The sequence below is a fragment of the Ambystoma mexicanum genome, chromosome 9 (genome assembly GCF_040938575.1).
Source record: "Ambystoma mexicanum isolate Mex_15411 chromosome 9, UKY_AmexF1_1, whole genome shotgun sequence".
NCBI classification, from domain to species: domain Eukaryota; kingdom Metazoa; phylum Chordata; class Amphibia; order Caudata; family Ambystomatidae; genus Ambystoma; species Ambystoma mexicanum.
This window is the reverse complement of record NC_090931.1, coordinates 602,267,557-602,283,074: the sequence shown is the minus strand read 5'-3', so window position 1 is coordinate 602,283,074 and position 15,518 is coordinate 602,267,557. Positions and strand designations below refer to the sequence as shown.

General features: G+C 49.7%; 1 protein-coding gene across 1 annotated transcript in view; it reads right to left on the bottom strand.

The window, feature by feature from the left end:
- LOC138488341 (uncharacterized) overlaps positions 1-15,518 on the bottom strand; it is a 230,897-nt gene that overhangs the window by 58,034 nt on the left and 157,345 nt on the right. Inside the window, exon 2 of the mRNA XM_069615240.1 lies at positions 4,689-5,017. Within this exon, the coding sequence (XP_069471341.1) occupies positions 4,689-4,988 (300 nt within the window). The 5' untranslated portion in view covers positions 4,989-5,017. The remainder of the gene's footprint in view (positions 1-4,688; positions 5,018-15,518) is intronic.

Sequence of the window (15,518 nt, the reverse complement as noted above, 5' to 3'; positions counted from 1 at the left end):
CTTTCCTAACAATACTGCAACTTGATCCTCGTATATCTGGACTCATCCAAAAGGGCCCCCAAATCATTTTCAAAAAGGCTCCAATTTTAAGAAACCAATTGAGCCCCTCGTTTCTTCCATCAGACACAAGTAAGCAACACACCACTTCGCTCAATAAGGAAAACTTTGGTTTCAGAAAGTGTGGCACGTGTTCGATGCATGAAAAAACTACTGTGTTTCGGGACAAATTTGGCAAAGAGACCAAAATCAATCAAAATATAAACTGTAAAACAAAATGTGTGGTATACGCTATAATTTGTGCATGCAATTTAATCTACATTGAAAGTACGATCCGGGAACTTCGGACTCGGATCAGTGAATATCTTTCAGGAATTGGCAGTCAAAATGTAATGCTGCCTTTGAGGAATCACTGGCAACAGGCACACCAGATGGATGAGAAGAGAGACATTCGGTTCATTGGTCTTAAAAATATCAGCCTGAGCAAAAGGGGCGGCAACCTTGAAATCATGTTACGACAAGCAGAAGCCCGTCTGATCTGTCATTTCCGAACTTTGAAACAAGGCTTGAACACAGACAGTGAGATGTATTGTTTCCTATAAAGCATAATTCTTGTAAAGTATCTTTCTGTTTTGGAACAATTTAAGGTTTTTTATTTAGATCCCCTTATTTCATTTTCACCTCTTCGCACACTAACACAATTTTTAGGCGCTCACATAGTCCCAATCCAAATGTAACACTTTGGATTGGCCAACATGAGACAGATGTTTTAGATTTGTTGAGATCTGAGTTAATCCCAACTCCAATGAGATCATTTTTCTGTGTACCCCATTGATCCCCAACAGTGTCATTAGATATGTAAATAATGTTGATTCGCAACTCTAATAGATATGCCTGGTATCCACAAGGAACAGACTAATCTAAAATTCGAATCTACATTTAGAATCACAAATCATACGCAATGTAAAAGCATAACCTAAAACACAATGAGAACTTTGTGAGGCACATGCTTTTTAATACGTACATACATGCATTGCAATACAGCATCTCTCCATTGCGAATACCAGCAGATGCTATCACATTTGTGGGCATTTGTAAAAGTTCCACTAAGTGTCACACATAGGAATATTTTCACAATATGGAATTCTTAGCACTTCCCATTGCCTAACATTCATGATTCCCCAAAACATGGCGTTCAGCCAATCCAGGGGATGGAAACTGAAGAGGGACTCCTGATGTTACCATGGCAACTCAGCACAACATCAATAACACTAGCTCAAACATGGTGTCCATCGAATTCAGGGTTTGGAAACCAAAGAGGGACCTAGCACAACATTAATAAGACGCCGGCTCAATGCCGCGATGGTCTACAGCTAACGCGCTGCACAGACCTGCACTTAGAGGTATGTAGTGACCCATACATTACCTCTCTTGTACGCGTGTACTATTACATAATGCTTTTTGCGAACCGTGCGCACCAGTCGCTTCTATGCATGATATTCAATAGATTTGTTTGTTTCAGTAAACCGGCGCATTACGTTACGCTAGAACGCTGACAGCAATTTGAAGTTCACCTTCAGTGTATATTCTGCTAATTACATTTTGCAAAATTCATGTTCACACGGCCGCGTGAGCGCGTGTGAGTCACTTTTCCTAGGCGTAACACGCCAGACACCAACAGCGATCTTTTTGCTCCTAAACACACATAGACTGCCATTCTTAATGCCATCGCTCTCTGTATATTTGTAGAGTTTAATTCACACAGTGATTTATCTAGATATGGTTGGGAAACCTAAACGCTCATTATGCATGTATGTCTAAGGCTTGCAGACACACTGCAGGCATTGATTACTCAACTAAACTAAAAACTAAAATCAGGTTCTTATTAATATTTTTCTAACAGCGGGATTGAGCCCGGTTATTATGTTGATTATCAATCATGGCCGAATACTAAGGACAACCTCACACAGGTAATGGATTGTTACAAACATACATACTCAAGTAATTCTATTTTTTCTATAGAATGCACTTCGAGGATAACTATAAGTCAAGCAGTATAAACGTGCCTTACCAATACTCTTTTCATTCCTATTCTTTTTCTGAGAATCACAATCTGTTATACAACACCAATCTTAGAACACAGTATTTCACACGCATCTCACCATCATTTTTTCTTGCACAATGGGAACATGTCTGAAATAGAGGTGCTAATGTGCTGGATTTTCGATTGATTGATATATATGTGAGACCTCGTTTTTATCGTTATTCACAATTTCTATTCACCTTATATGCCTACCGTACAATTCTAATCTCTGTATCAAATAAGATGTGCTTCTAAACATTTTGTTTGCATTTTTCTTTACCCTTTTGAATCCTCCCCTATCCCCCTTCCCGTCTCTCTGTCTTACAATTCTATATCTAAAAAAATATCAATGACTGAATCATTTGTTACTATCGTCACATTACCATAAATATATGGTTTACAGTACAAGTGTTATTGTATCGATGCGATTCAGTAAGCCCTGGTTTGAAAAAGGCAATGACCTACCTGCCGAAACACGTGTCACCTATGGGCATAAATGTGATTCATTTTTTCAGACCATGTTTCTGAATATTAAGAAGCATTTTGCCAAATTATACTTTAAGTGTGGCACAGAATCAATTGTTGGAGGTGTGCTTCATACAATAATCACGAGAGGTGGGGTCTTGACCTCTGTCCCTCCAGAGTCTGCGACACCCCCAATTTACTCAGTCAATACCCACTTCTGTACGCGGAGTGACATCAGGTTGGTGACATTACCCCAGTGTTGTTTTCCTACTGGCAACATTATAACACTTATGTTTGCATTACCCTTGATGCCAAGTAGGCGACCTGCTACTCAGGCGAGTGGTGGTGCCTCCTTTCCCTTAGCGGCAAGCCGCCACTGATGGTTAAATTACCATTTACCCTCACCTGTCCTTTAAAAAAACATATTAGATATTTGCTGTTTTTATGCATTTCTGTAGCCTGATGGTCCCAATTAATGGAAAGAAGCGTGCTTGATAAACGGTTTTGGTTTCCATCATTGCAGTCTTCACAAGAAGGTATAGATCTTATGTAGGGCGTTTATATGTGTCTTTCATTATTAGCAGTTCTTTTTCTTTTCTGCTCATTTCTTTCATTGTCACACATTCGTTTTCTTTTTTTTATATATATATATATATATATATCTACGGGGGCTTATCATTTTTAGCCATACACAGGGATAATTGTTGAAACTCAATTGTGGACAAGCACGTGTTAGTAACCTTTATTTTAGATGGTTTTGTTGACCCAAAAATCTGTACAATAAAATTTGCTCTGGCTATTATTTCCAGACATTCGAAAATGCATCGGATGATATATAGTCTGTCCTTTTGAGAATGTCATGGATTTGGATTATGTACAATTGTGAAAGACAAGTTGAATAAAAGCTGCATTTTTAACTACAGGATAGTTTCACTCGCTTTTATGCCACCCCCCAATGAAGGCGTTTTTTGGGACTTGAGCCCTGCGCTCATATACTAAACTTGCAGAATTAGTCATTATTATTGAAAAACTGATTAGTGGTTCCCACTTTACATTGTATTTTGTTTACAATTTTGTCAATATGTTATGTTAAAAGTTCTTATACAGCGCACTGTCACCTGTGTGGTCCCTTGGCACTCTGGCGGATCTGTAAAGCAATAGGGTAAGGGGGGGTAAGTTAGTAGGCCTGAGTGGGAGAAAAGAGCAAGAGAGCTGTGATGTGCTGTTGGCAGCTTCAGTTCGGTTTACACCGATCGCTGAGCTGAGTTGTTTTTTGTTCGGTTGGTGGCGGTCATGTGCAGTGGTGTGAGGCTAAGTGTGGTTTGTTTTCTTGTTGCAGTGTAGTGTGTGGGGTTTGTTGTGCTGTAGAGGTATGGCTGTGATTAGTTCAGAGTTTGAAAGCTGTATGCAGAAGGGTGTTTTTTTTTTAGTTGGGTTAATTAGTGGTGGTACCATGTCCTACCCTACGTCCCCTTCCCATCCAGACGCTCTCTTCTCCTCCGCAGTCCACTCCGGTCTGGCTTACTCCCCAATCCTTCTCATGGGAGAAACACCTATCTTTAGGACTCAATGCAGGGGCACCTAGATTCAAGACACAGCAGTACATGATAAAGCGCCTACATTTGAGGTACCTGGATAAATGGTGACACGACTAAATTTGAGAGTCAACGGCACATGGTGGAGCACCTAACATTGGGTACCTGAACAGTGGGACAAAACGTCTACATTTCAGAGTCAGCAGTACATGGTAGAATAACAATAAACCACATTGATATACTATTTATATGGTTCCATGTAATAATGTCCTCGCAAAAATGGCCCCTGACAAAAAAGTCGCCATTGTTTGCGGAGACATTATTTACATTGAACATGCGGGTGACACCACCGCAATCCCGGTTTACATTTTTTTTTTTAAATGGGAGCAGGGAACATCCCTGCAACCCGTCCCCATACATAATGTTCCCAAGTATAATGTCGCCAATGGCTTTTCCCGGCGACATTATGTATGGAGACGCTATTACCTGATACCATGTATATATGTTTTCACTGTTTTAGTGTTTTGAAATATCCTTAGGACAGCATGCAATGCAACACTTTAAATAAATAAATAAATAAATACATATATTTGTTTGTATTAACTCACCGCTCCTGCGGACACCACTGGGAGACCGAGGTCTGAGATGAGCTGCAAGGCGTCGGGACTGGGCACCGAGAAGGAGAAGAGGATCTGGAGTCGCTGGCAGCTACAGTCGTCCTCGAGGCCCCTGAGTAGTCTCAGAAGCTCTTTCCTCCTGGGAGCCGGAAGTTCAGGGTCGCAGAAGCGGTGGGCATCGCTAGGGAGACGCGCTACGGTCTCCTGGTAGAGTCTGTGGTACAGGTTCTCCCCGCAGTGCTTCCTGTCTTCCAGGGACTGCCAGCTCAGGGGTTCTAGGGCCTCTGCCATGCCCAGTTGGCCTGCGCCCCAAGGCCCACCTGACAGAATACGCAGACTCGGGTGAATGGACTGAAAATACAGACTGTAGATACTTTTAATTGAAATTAAGAAAATGTGAAGCCTCTGCAATTACTTCGAGAACAATGACAATAAATATACTCTTTTCGACTATTTGGAAATCTTTCGATCTGCAAGCCGCCCTTGCAATCTTATTTTCTTTTTTCCACCAGGGCGCAGAAAATTAAGAATAATAATTAAGGACAAGGTTCATTGCGAACGGAGGCAAACAACTGAAATTATTTGTTTTTTAAAGAAAGTGCCGCGATTTTTGGACGGCGAGCTAGATACGTACTTTTTTGTGTGCACACTATAAAACGTTAGATGGTGTGGGAAGCACCAATGCGAGTGCAGGAGACGGCACTGCCGGATTCTTCAGAAGAAGAGTCTGCACGGAGCTACTCAACACAGCAGGGAAAGCGAAACCAAAACAGGAAAATAGACTTGACATTAAGACGACGAAGATTCACAGGGAACAAGAGAAGCCACTGTTTGCATATCTATGGTAGCTTACTACCATCTGCTGGAAATATGTAGTATTGCAACATTTAGAAGAACGTTAAGTGAAAGGTGCGTATTTGTCGTAGAGCCCTCAGCAGGCGCAGTCAAAGCACATTTGGTGCTTTTAGTAGGATAATGAAGAGGCGGATAGCCCACAAGCGAGGTGCGTGGCATGCATAGAACTATGTATTATGTTGCTAAACTTCATGATTTAAGCGGTCACCAAAAATACATAAAGCCTCGCATGTATATGTATGGGATTTATAAAGTGCAAACATGTCTGGGAGGCAACAGAGCGATGTGCATATATGGTGTTGGCGGTGTCCAGATTCCGCCGTCCGTGAGCCCCTCACCCCCCGTGACACGGAGACAGCGATCTTGCTAGTGTGGGCTCCCCGGTGATTGTGTTGTCACCGGGCACGCCCCATTTATTTAACTGCGCACGCGACGGAGTGAACGTCACCCCGTCGCGTGCGTGCCCTTAAAGGGCCAACGCCACACTCCTCCTTTTCCATAACAACAAATTGGAAACAGGAGGGACTAACTATCACACATTTATAAAGCACGCAACTATATACATACCAAAACCCCCATTTATTAACAGCCACCCTGGATCCCCCGAGGGTGCCTGTCACGGCCTGACCATTGTCCCCAGGTCAGCCTCCCCAGCTCAGTAAACTGTGAGACGGGCAGGTTTCCCACGCCCTGTTCTCAGGGGGTACCTCCTGCCAATGTCTCTGGCCGGTGTCTCTTGACCTGGTCTGCCCCGAGCAGGAGAGTCCACGGCGGGGCTTTCACCCCCACCTTCATCCAGGGCATCCTCACCCTCTCGGTTGTCCGGGTGGTCCGCTCTCGCGTCGCCGATTCTCCTGAAGAAGGAAGCATTCCTAGTCACGGACGACGTCCCATCAGAGGCTGTCACCATAGAGCCCTTCACCGCCACGACATCCAGGGGGGCGGGTTCATACGTGAGGGATAACTTGCCTTGTGGGTGGCGATTCCTCACCAGCACCTCATCTCCCAGCGCGATGTGTGGGGGTCTCAGGCCTCTCCGAATGTTTTCCATCTGCGTCCTTGTTCGTCTGTCCTCCTCGACCTGTTCATTGTCAATGACGGCGGAGTCCCTGTCCCCCACCTCCGGTATCACGTCTCTCGGGCATCTTTGGAAGAGAGCCTCCGCCGGTGCTACACCCGTTGAGGAGTGAGGTGTGGTTCGATATCCCAGCAGGAAGACATACAGGGCCCTCTGCAAGCACTCGCCTTTTCCGTGGGCAATCCTGAAGACTTTGTTAAGGGTGCGCATCATGCGCTCAGCTTCACCGTTAGCCCGGGGCCACAGTGGGGTTACCCGCCGGTGCTGAATGCCATACTCCCTCATGAGCTCAGCAAAACTTTCGCCTTGGAATGGTGCCCCATTGTCGGAGCACAGCACGGAGGGCAGGCCATGGGTGGCGAAGATCTTCTCCAGCGCCACCACCACGTTCTCAAATGCGACGGACTCTATGAACTCGACCTCCGGATATCGAGACCACTTATCCACCACCACTAGGAAGTGAGTGCCTCTCGACGTGGACCCGGAGTCTGCGTGCACTACATCCCATGGCCTGGTCCCTCTTGGCATCGTTTCCATGGACGGTTCCCGCTGGGCCGGTGCCGCAGCATGGCACCATACGCAAGACGCCACAAATGCTTCCACCTTCCGCTCGAGCTCCGGGAACCGCACCTTCTGGCGGAGGCGAGCTTTTGTTTTGGGCGCCCCTTGGTGGCCCTGGTGCGCCAAGGCGATGACCTGTGCAACTTTGGCCTGGGGCACCACGATCCTCTCACCCCTTAGTAGCAGCCCCGACTCCGAGAATGTCAATTCTTCTCTCACTCTCCATAACTGCTCGAGAGCCACTCTGGCTTCACATGTCCTGCGTTCCACCACCTCCAGCACCGTCTTCCAGGTGCCCCGCTGCATTGCTTCCCTCAGGATGGCGAAACACTCGTCGCTCTTTGACGCGAGCTCCAGCTCCTCCACCTGCATGGAGTTTGGGGTGGCCTTTTCCACGACCAGGCGGACATGTTCGTCGGCCTCTTCAGCCGACGTAGACTCCTGCAAGTCCCCCCTTGGGTGTCGAGAGAGATAGTCCGCTGCTTTGTTAGCCCCTGGACGATATGTCAACGACACTCCATACTCGAGCAGGGCGAGCATCCAGCGCTCTATTCTCACTGGTGGACGGGATGATGAGCCCGCCATGATTGGCAACAGCGGTTTGTGGTCCGTGACCACAGTCACGGGGCGCCCCAGAATGTAGAGGCGAAAATGTCTGCAACCCCACAGCACCGCCAGGGCTTCCCTCTCAATCTGGGAGTATCTTTGCTCGGTGTCGGAGAGCGCCTTGCTGGCGTATGCTATCGGTCGAATCTCCTGGTCACTCCCCACTTGTGTAAGCACTGCCCCCAGGCCATAGGGGCTGGCATCCACTACGATCTCTGTCTGCAGGCTCGGATCGAAGAACGCCATGGTGTCATCCACCGCCAAAGCACTTCTGATATCATCGAACGCCGCCTGCTCAAGGGGGCCCCACTGCCAGACGGTATCCTTCTTTGTGAGAGATCTCAGCGGCTCTGAACGGGACGCCAGATTGCTGATGAACCGGCCACAGTAAGTGACCATGCCCAAAAAACTCCTCACCTCCGCAACATTTTCTGGCGGACGCGCCTCCTTTATGTCCCTCACTTTGCGGGGGTCCGGCGACACCCCATCCGCCCTAAATACGAATCCAAAAAACTTGATCGTTGTTTTCAGGTATTCGCACTTGTCCTTGTGCAGGGTGAGTCCCAGCGAGCGAAGCCGCTCAAATGTCTTGGCCAGGCGTGCCAGATGCTCCGTCTCCGACCTGGCATACACCAGGATGTCGTCGCTGATGTTAAGGACTCCACCCAGATCAGCCAGTGCTCCTCTTATGATGTTTTGGAACACCTCTGCCGCGGAAGACACCCCAAAACTCAACCTCTTATATCGGTAAAGACCTCGATGAGTGGTAAATGTTGTGATGTAGCGGGACTCGGGGTGCAGGACCACCTGGTGATAGCCTGCTCTCAGATCCAGTTTGGAAAAGAACCTCGCCCCTTGCAGTTCCGCTATAATATCGATGGTAGGGGTCAAGTGCCGTTCCCTCTTTATGGCCTTATTGGGGAGTCGCATGTCCACGCAGATCCTCACCACGTCGGGCTGTTTGGGCTTGCGTGCGATGACAATGGGAGACACCCATGGGGTGGGGCCCTCAACCTTTTCAATAATGTCCAGCCCTACAAGATTGTCCAGCTCTCGATCCACATGATCCCTGAGATGAAAAGGAACTCGCCGATGCTTCAGCGCCACTGGTTGGATCGATTCATCTATGTGGAGCCGGACCGGCTCACCCACCAACTGTCCAATGCCCTCGAACAGGGAGCTGTGTTTGGCCAGGAGCACCTGAATGTCGTCCAGGTACACTGAATATGCGACTGTTACAATTCCCAGAGCTTCGGCCGCAGCACAGCATAGCAGTGTGTTGTCGCTCACCGGCGTGACATAGAACCTGGCCCGGACATGTGAATCGCCATATTGAACGTCAGCCACGAACACGCCGTCCAAGGGAAGGGGCTGGTCGCCGCCGAAAGCGAAAATGCGTGCTCTCGGCGCGGTCAGCGTGGGCGGGGCCTGCATGGTATCATAGTGCTGTCTGGCCATCACATCCACGGACGCACCGGTGTCTACCAGCATTGGTATAGAGTCTCCATTGACCAGGACATTGCACCTGGGCTGTCTCTTAGAGCGGGACTTCAGCATGCTCACACTGGACACAAAGAAAATGTTTTCATCATCCTCTTCCTCCTCCTCCCCCTGCTGAGGGGCCCCTTCGTCACCCTGGTCCACTTGTGCAACGTTGGACGCCCTTTGGGGAAGAAACCGGCTCGAACAGGCCCCCTGGGCACTACCTTGGGAGCTGCAGATCGGCACATCCTGGCGAAATGGTCCGCACCTCCGCACCTACCGCACTTCACCCCAGTCGCAGGGCATTCAGCCGGGTGCGGGAGATCGTACCCACACTTTGGGCACGAGGAGGTAGTCCCAGACGGGCGCGGGCCCTGGGTGTTCATGGGGCGCCTCGCTCCACGGCCTCTTCCGACCGCGCAGACCTCCTCCACCTTGCCTGGGCGGGCACTAGCTTCCATTCTGGTCGCCCGCAGTTCAGACACTTCGTGGCATCTTCCCAGTTCTAAGATGCAGGGAAGGGTGATACCCGGCTCGTGCAATATCTGGCACCGCAGTTTCCCAGAGGAGCACCCCTGAATGAGTTGATTGCGAATCATGACTTCAGGGTCATTCCACGCACACGGCGCCGCCAGCCTCCGCAGCCGCCCGTAGAACACATCTAGAGTCTCGTCATCCTTCTGTCGAGCCGTCCCCATGAGAAAACGTTCATAATCTGCATTGGCCATTGGCAGAAAATGATTATGGAGTGCGTCCTTGGCCACCGCAAACGACCCATCCGCTGGCTGCAGGGACAGAAAGATCTCATGCACTGCCGGGCCAGCAGAGTACAGGAGAGTGGCCAGCTTGCTGTCGTCGCTCGTCTCCATCGTGGCCCTGAAGTACATCTCGAGTCTATCCATCCACATCTTCCACCTCTGTCCCAGGCTAGATGGAGCGCCAGAGGTATCAAACTCAGGCATTGGCTGTAGGGACCCAGGTGGTTTCAGCGGGAGGGCGGGCGGAGGCTGAGCAACAGGAGCAGCAGCAGCAGCAGCTTGACTCATGGTGGATAGCGCACAGGCACCCCAGATGATATGATAAATGGGGCCGCAACTCACCACCAGCAAGCAGCCTCCTGATACGGTCTAAATTCTGCCTCTCTCCAGATGCGCCCCTCGTGGATGTACAGCTCCAGCCAGCAGGCAGGACAATGAAGCGTCCAAAAATTGATTCATTTTGAAATCGACACGTGCTGTATCCAGTGGCTGTCCGCCGCTGGAATGTCCAAAAATTATGTCCGGATGGCTCACCGGCGCTTTGTTATGAAGCCGTGAGTATCCGAGGCCTATTCATCAAAATGGCCGCCGGCCGCGTGCGTCTCTCCCCTCTCCGCGGTCAGAATTTGCTGAAGCGCTCACGTAGGATCATCTACGCTACGAGCGAATGTCTCTGCCTGTTCCAGGAAGTGATCCCGCACTCGTCGCCACTGTTGGCGGTGTCCGGATTCTGCTGTCCGTGAGCCAACCACCCCCCGTGACACAGAGACATGGAGACAGCGATCTTGCTAGTGGGGGCTCCCCGGTGATTGTGTTGTCACCGGGCATGCCCCGTTTATTTAACTGCGCACGCGACGGAGTGAACGTCACCCCGTCGCGTGCGTGCCCTTAAAGGGCCAACGCCACATATGGGACACCGCCATGGGGTTGCAGGTAGGTTCCCGGGGATAGCATTAGGGTTGTGTAAAAATGGTATATGGCGTGTCAACATTTAGATCACAGGCACTTAAAAATGCAACGGTATCTGATGCCGTGTCCTTCCCTCCCTTGAAGATTTGTGCTGTTGTTGCGACTGGGAAGGGTCCCTACTTTGTTGATTAATCCCTGTTGGCAGTCGAACGTGTAGGATTTACGGATGTGTAAGCATAATTGAAACAAATCAACATGTTGTGACCACATGTAACAAACGTGGAGATCTATGCATGGTGTATTTAGGCAGGTTAGTACATAATTAGAGTACTATAACAACTGATGAATGTTGGGGCTACCATCTTAACGCAAAGCGCTTGACCCTAAAGTTCACCCTCAATAGAATTTAAACGGGTAGAAACACTGTTGACCCCGCAAGGCTGGTTATTGTTGTGGGGCACTGCATACCTCAGAGCGATGTTCCGTGAGCCCCGAGCCCCCTGTGACAGACTCGCACACAGAGACGTCCGCTCGGTTCGGGCTCCCCGGTCGCAATGACCATACAGGCTAGCACAGCGGCAGCGTGCGCGTCTTGGAAGCAAGACGACACAAAGCAACAACAGGTTCGATCCCCGGGTCCGCGCTTAGAAACCTCTGAGTGTTTAAGCGCGTTATAAATACGTAACTAAGACAAAGAAACAAAAAAAAACACAACTAAGAAAAACCAACAATTCCTGTAACAGCGCCTCGATGCCTGCGGGCTGTGTGAGCGCTTTATAAATGTAAAAAATAAAAAATAAAACAGGCACACCCCCTTTATTTAAAGGCACGCGGCGAAGTGCAACGTCACTCCGTCACGTGCCGCAGCCCTTAAAAGGGCAGCACCACACTCCACCTTTTCCATGAGGACAAACAATAAACACGTTAACTTTCACAATCAACCAGAACTCAATAAACAGATTAACAATGTCAAACCACGCAACTGTACCCTGCAAAACCCTTTATTCACAGCTACCCCAGGGCCCCCCCATGAATGGCAGACCCCAACCAGGTCGCTCAAAGTCATTGCTCCACAACATAGTCACTGCGGCGAACAGGTTTCCCTCGCCGTGTCCTCAGGGGTTACCTCCTGCTCACCTTTGAGAGAGGGCTTCTCCTGGTGGCCGGCACACTGACAGGAGATTGAAGGAGGGGTCCGGCACCCCGCCCTCATCGGGTACGTGTCAAGGAATAACTTCCCATGTGGGTGCCTGTTTTTAATTAGCACCTCATCCCCGGGCACGAGGTGCTGAGGTTGGAGGCCTCTCCTCACATTCACCTGCTCGGTCCTCAGCCGTCGGTCCTGCTCCACCTGCTGATCGTTGATGACTCCCGGTTCCTTCTCTCTGACCTCGGGCAGTAGCCCCCTCGGGCACCGCTTGAATAGTGCTTCCGCCGGGGCCACCCCCGTGGAGGTGTGTGTGGTTGTCCGATAGACCCGCAGGAATTGATATAGCACCCATTACAGGCACCGCCCTTGCCCTTGTACGATGCGGAACACTTTATTCAAAGTGCACATCAGTCTCTCCGCCTCCCCATCAGCCCTAGGCCAGAGCGGGGTGATTTTCCGATGCTGCACTCCACAATCGTCTATCAGTGCTACAAATCGCTCGCCTTGGAATGGCGCCCCATTGTCCGAGCACACGGTTGTGGTGAGTCCATGAGCAGCAAATACTTTCTCCGTCGCCAACTCCACGTGCTCGAAAGCCACTGACTCAATGAATTTGACTTCCAGGTACCTGGAGTACACATCGACCACCACCAAGAAATTAGTGCCTTGCGAGGTGGAACCAAAATCCACATGGACTACCTCCCAGGGGCGCGTGCCGCGGGGCATGGCTTCAATGGCGGGCTCCCTCTGTGCAGGAGACACTGCCTGGCACCACACGCATGAGACTACATACTTGTTAACACATCGCTCGAGCTCAGGGAACCATACCTTGAGGCATAGGCGGGCCTTGGTCTGGCGGCCCCTTGATGGCCAAGATGGGCCAAGCCAATCACCACTTGGACTTTGGCCTGAGGGCCCACAATCCGATCTCCTCTCAACAGCAGCCCGGTTGCCGAGAACGACAGCTCTTCCCGCACCTTCCACAGCTGCTCGAGTGCCACCTTTGCCTCTTGCGTGCGCCCTGCCAATGACTCCAGCACACTCCTCCAGGACCCTTGCTGCATGGCCATTCTGAGGATGTGGAAGCACTCGTCCTGTGTTGCCGCAGCCTCCAGTTCCACCAGGTGAACGTGGTCATCGGCTTCTTCTGCACAGGCATCCATCTCGCCGTCGGTGTATCCCCTCGGATGGCGAGACAGATAGTCCCAGAATCCCGCTCCAAGCACTTTCCAAGTATGAAAAACCAGGGTTTATCGGAGTCCCCCGAGGAATATAAAACCATTAACGGGGGTTAGATATCGGTATTTTTTGGGTATCACTGAAAACCAGAAACCCTATGTCTTGTTGACAAAACCATTGTGAGAACATGTTCCTGCAACAGCGCCTCAATTCCTCCAGGTTGTAGGCATGCTATACAAATGCAATATATAAATAAATGTCACAGGGTTGGAATGAGTCTGGCCCTGGCTTAAGTCCTCAAGAGATAGAAGGAGGGCCAAGTTGGTGTGTGTGCCACAGTCCAAGAAGATGGCCCGAGTTAAAGGTAAAGCTCGGATGGCCAAACATGGGATGAGTTTGTCACAGAAAAGGAAGGGTGGTGCCACTTCCTCTTTCGGGAGCGATGGTGATGGTGAAGCTGATTCCTCTGACCTGGATTTGATTGTGAAGGGTCAAAGCTGGCATAGTTATGTCCCCACACTCCGTATTGGTGAGGCTAGTGTTTGCCCTTCTTTTGAAGCATCCGAAGCCACACAGGAGATTTTGGATGCACAGGGTTTGCCTTTGTTTGATCCCTCTGTGGTGGCCATCCTAGGTCTAGGGAATGGGTGCCTTTTCCCCATGTAGCATGGTATTTGGGTGCTCGGATCCGGAAGCCGTTGTAAAAGGAGAGGGAGAATAAGCTTAGGTCTGAGTGTCCTACGCCATCTATTTTCCAGATGGTCACTTGTCGGGGTAATTTCCTAGAGGTCTGCTCCGAGAAGTCTTTAGCAGTGGCAGGTGTAACCTTGGCGTCGAGAGTGCGGCATGTTGATTGCAACTTCGCGATCTTGGCTGTGGGGCTCCCGTCAGGGTTGTTCTGCATGATCAGCACCTTGTGGCTCCACCTGAGCTGCAGCGGGACTGGGCACTCTGGTTTACGGCCTATCTTAGCCTAGTTATGTGTGGCGGCGTACAGTGCATAAGGCGAGGGTCGCAAGGTGCAAATTGGGTCCTTATACATTAGCCATCTACAGGGTGTTATCTTCAGGGTTTTATTAGCATGAAGCGTCTGCAAGCATGTACACAAGCTCTTCTGGCGTCTTGCGTTTCTGCGGTGCGGTAGTTGGCCTATGTGAAAAATGACAACGATGCATGTCTGTGAGTGTGCGCGGTCCTCTAAGTCATAGCACTGAGCTTGTTCTTCGTGTGGGTTGGTGTGTGTCTGATCCAGGTGCTTAGCAGCACGTTTGTTTCTGTCCGTCGTGGCAATGTCGTCATGTCATCTATAATGATGGCAGTATTCATTTGTGACGATTAATCAAGTTGGTCCATATGGCCGGCCTCAGCTCCACCTGATTTCCCACCACGTGCTTTGGATGGGGTGCGGCTGGCTTGTGGAGGTGGGGCGTGGCCACGGTGGATCTTGACGTCCTGGCCGGCAGTCAGAGGGTCGAACTCATCCAGCTGTGGGTGCTTGGATCGTGACGTCATTGGCCATAGTTTGTATGGGGATCGGGGGAAGAGATCATCCCATTTTCCCTCTTCAGGCCCCCCTCTGGTCGACTTGTCGATGATAAAATTATCCACTCTTTTATCTCGTCGTACTTGCCATACCTTTGTTATTCCTGCCAGGTGTCCGTACCAGTCCACATGATCTTCAAACTACCAGTACATATATACACACCCACCATTGGGCTTACAGTAAACTCATTTCCCAACATAGCTCTTCGGGTTTTGTGGATTTTCGAATTTTATTGATGGTGGATACAAGTCTGCTTCCACTATCTGTTGGTGCAGTCGTTCGCGTTCCTTGATGATTATTGTCTGTGTATTTGTCGTCTTCAGCGGGCATCAAGACGTGCATGCCGATCATTTTCTCAGCAGTACGCTTTGACCTTGCCATCCATAGTTTTATTCCCATCAGTGAAGCCATTCCCAGGATCATGCATCCAGCCAAAACCTTGAGGCCGTCCGCCAACCATGACGGCATCCAGGACCACAGGTATGTACAACAGGAACTTCCAATTTTGGTGCAAACACCTCATTCCATTGCCGTTAGAAGGTCTGGCACATGCCTATTCTGTTGGGCCACCATCCTTATTGCTCTTAGTTCTTCTTTTATTGCGTTGAATCCATTGACTGTGGAGTTAATCGTCATCATCAGCTCCCATCTCGTTATCTGTAGCCATTTTGCATTTGCATACGCCTGCATGCCTGGATGT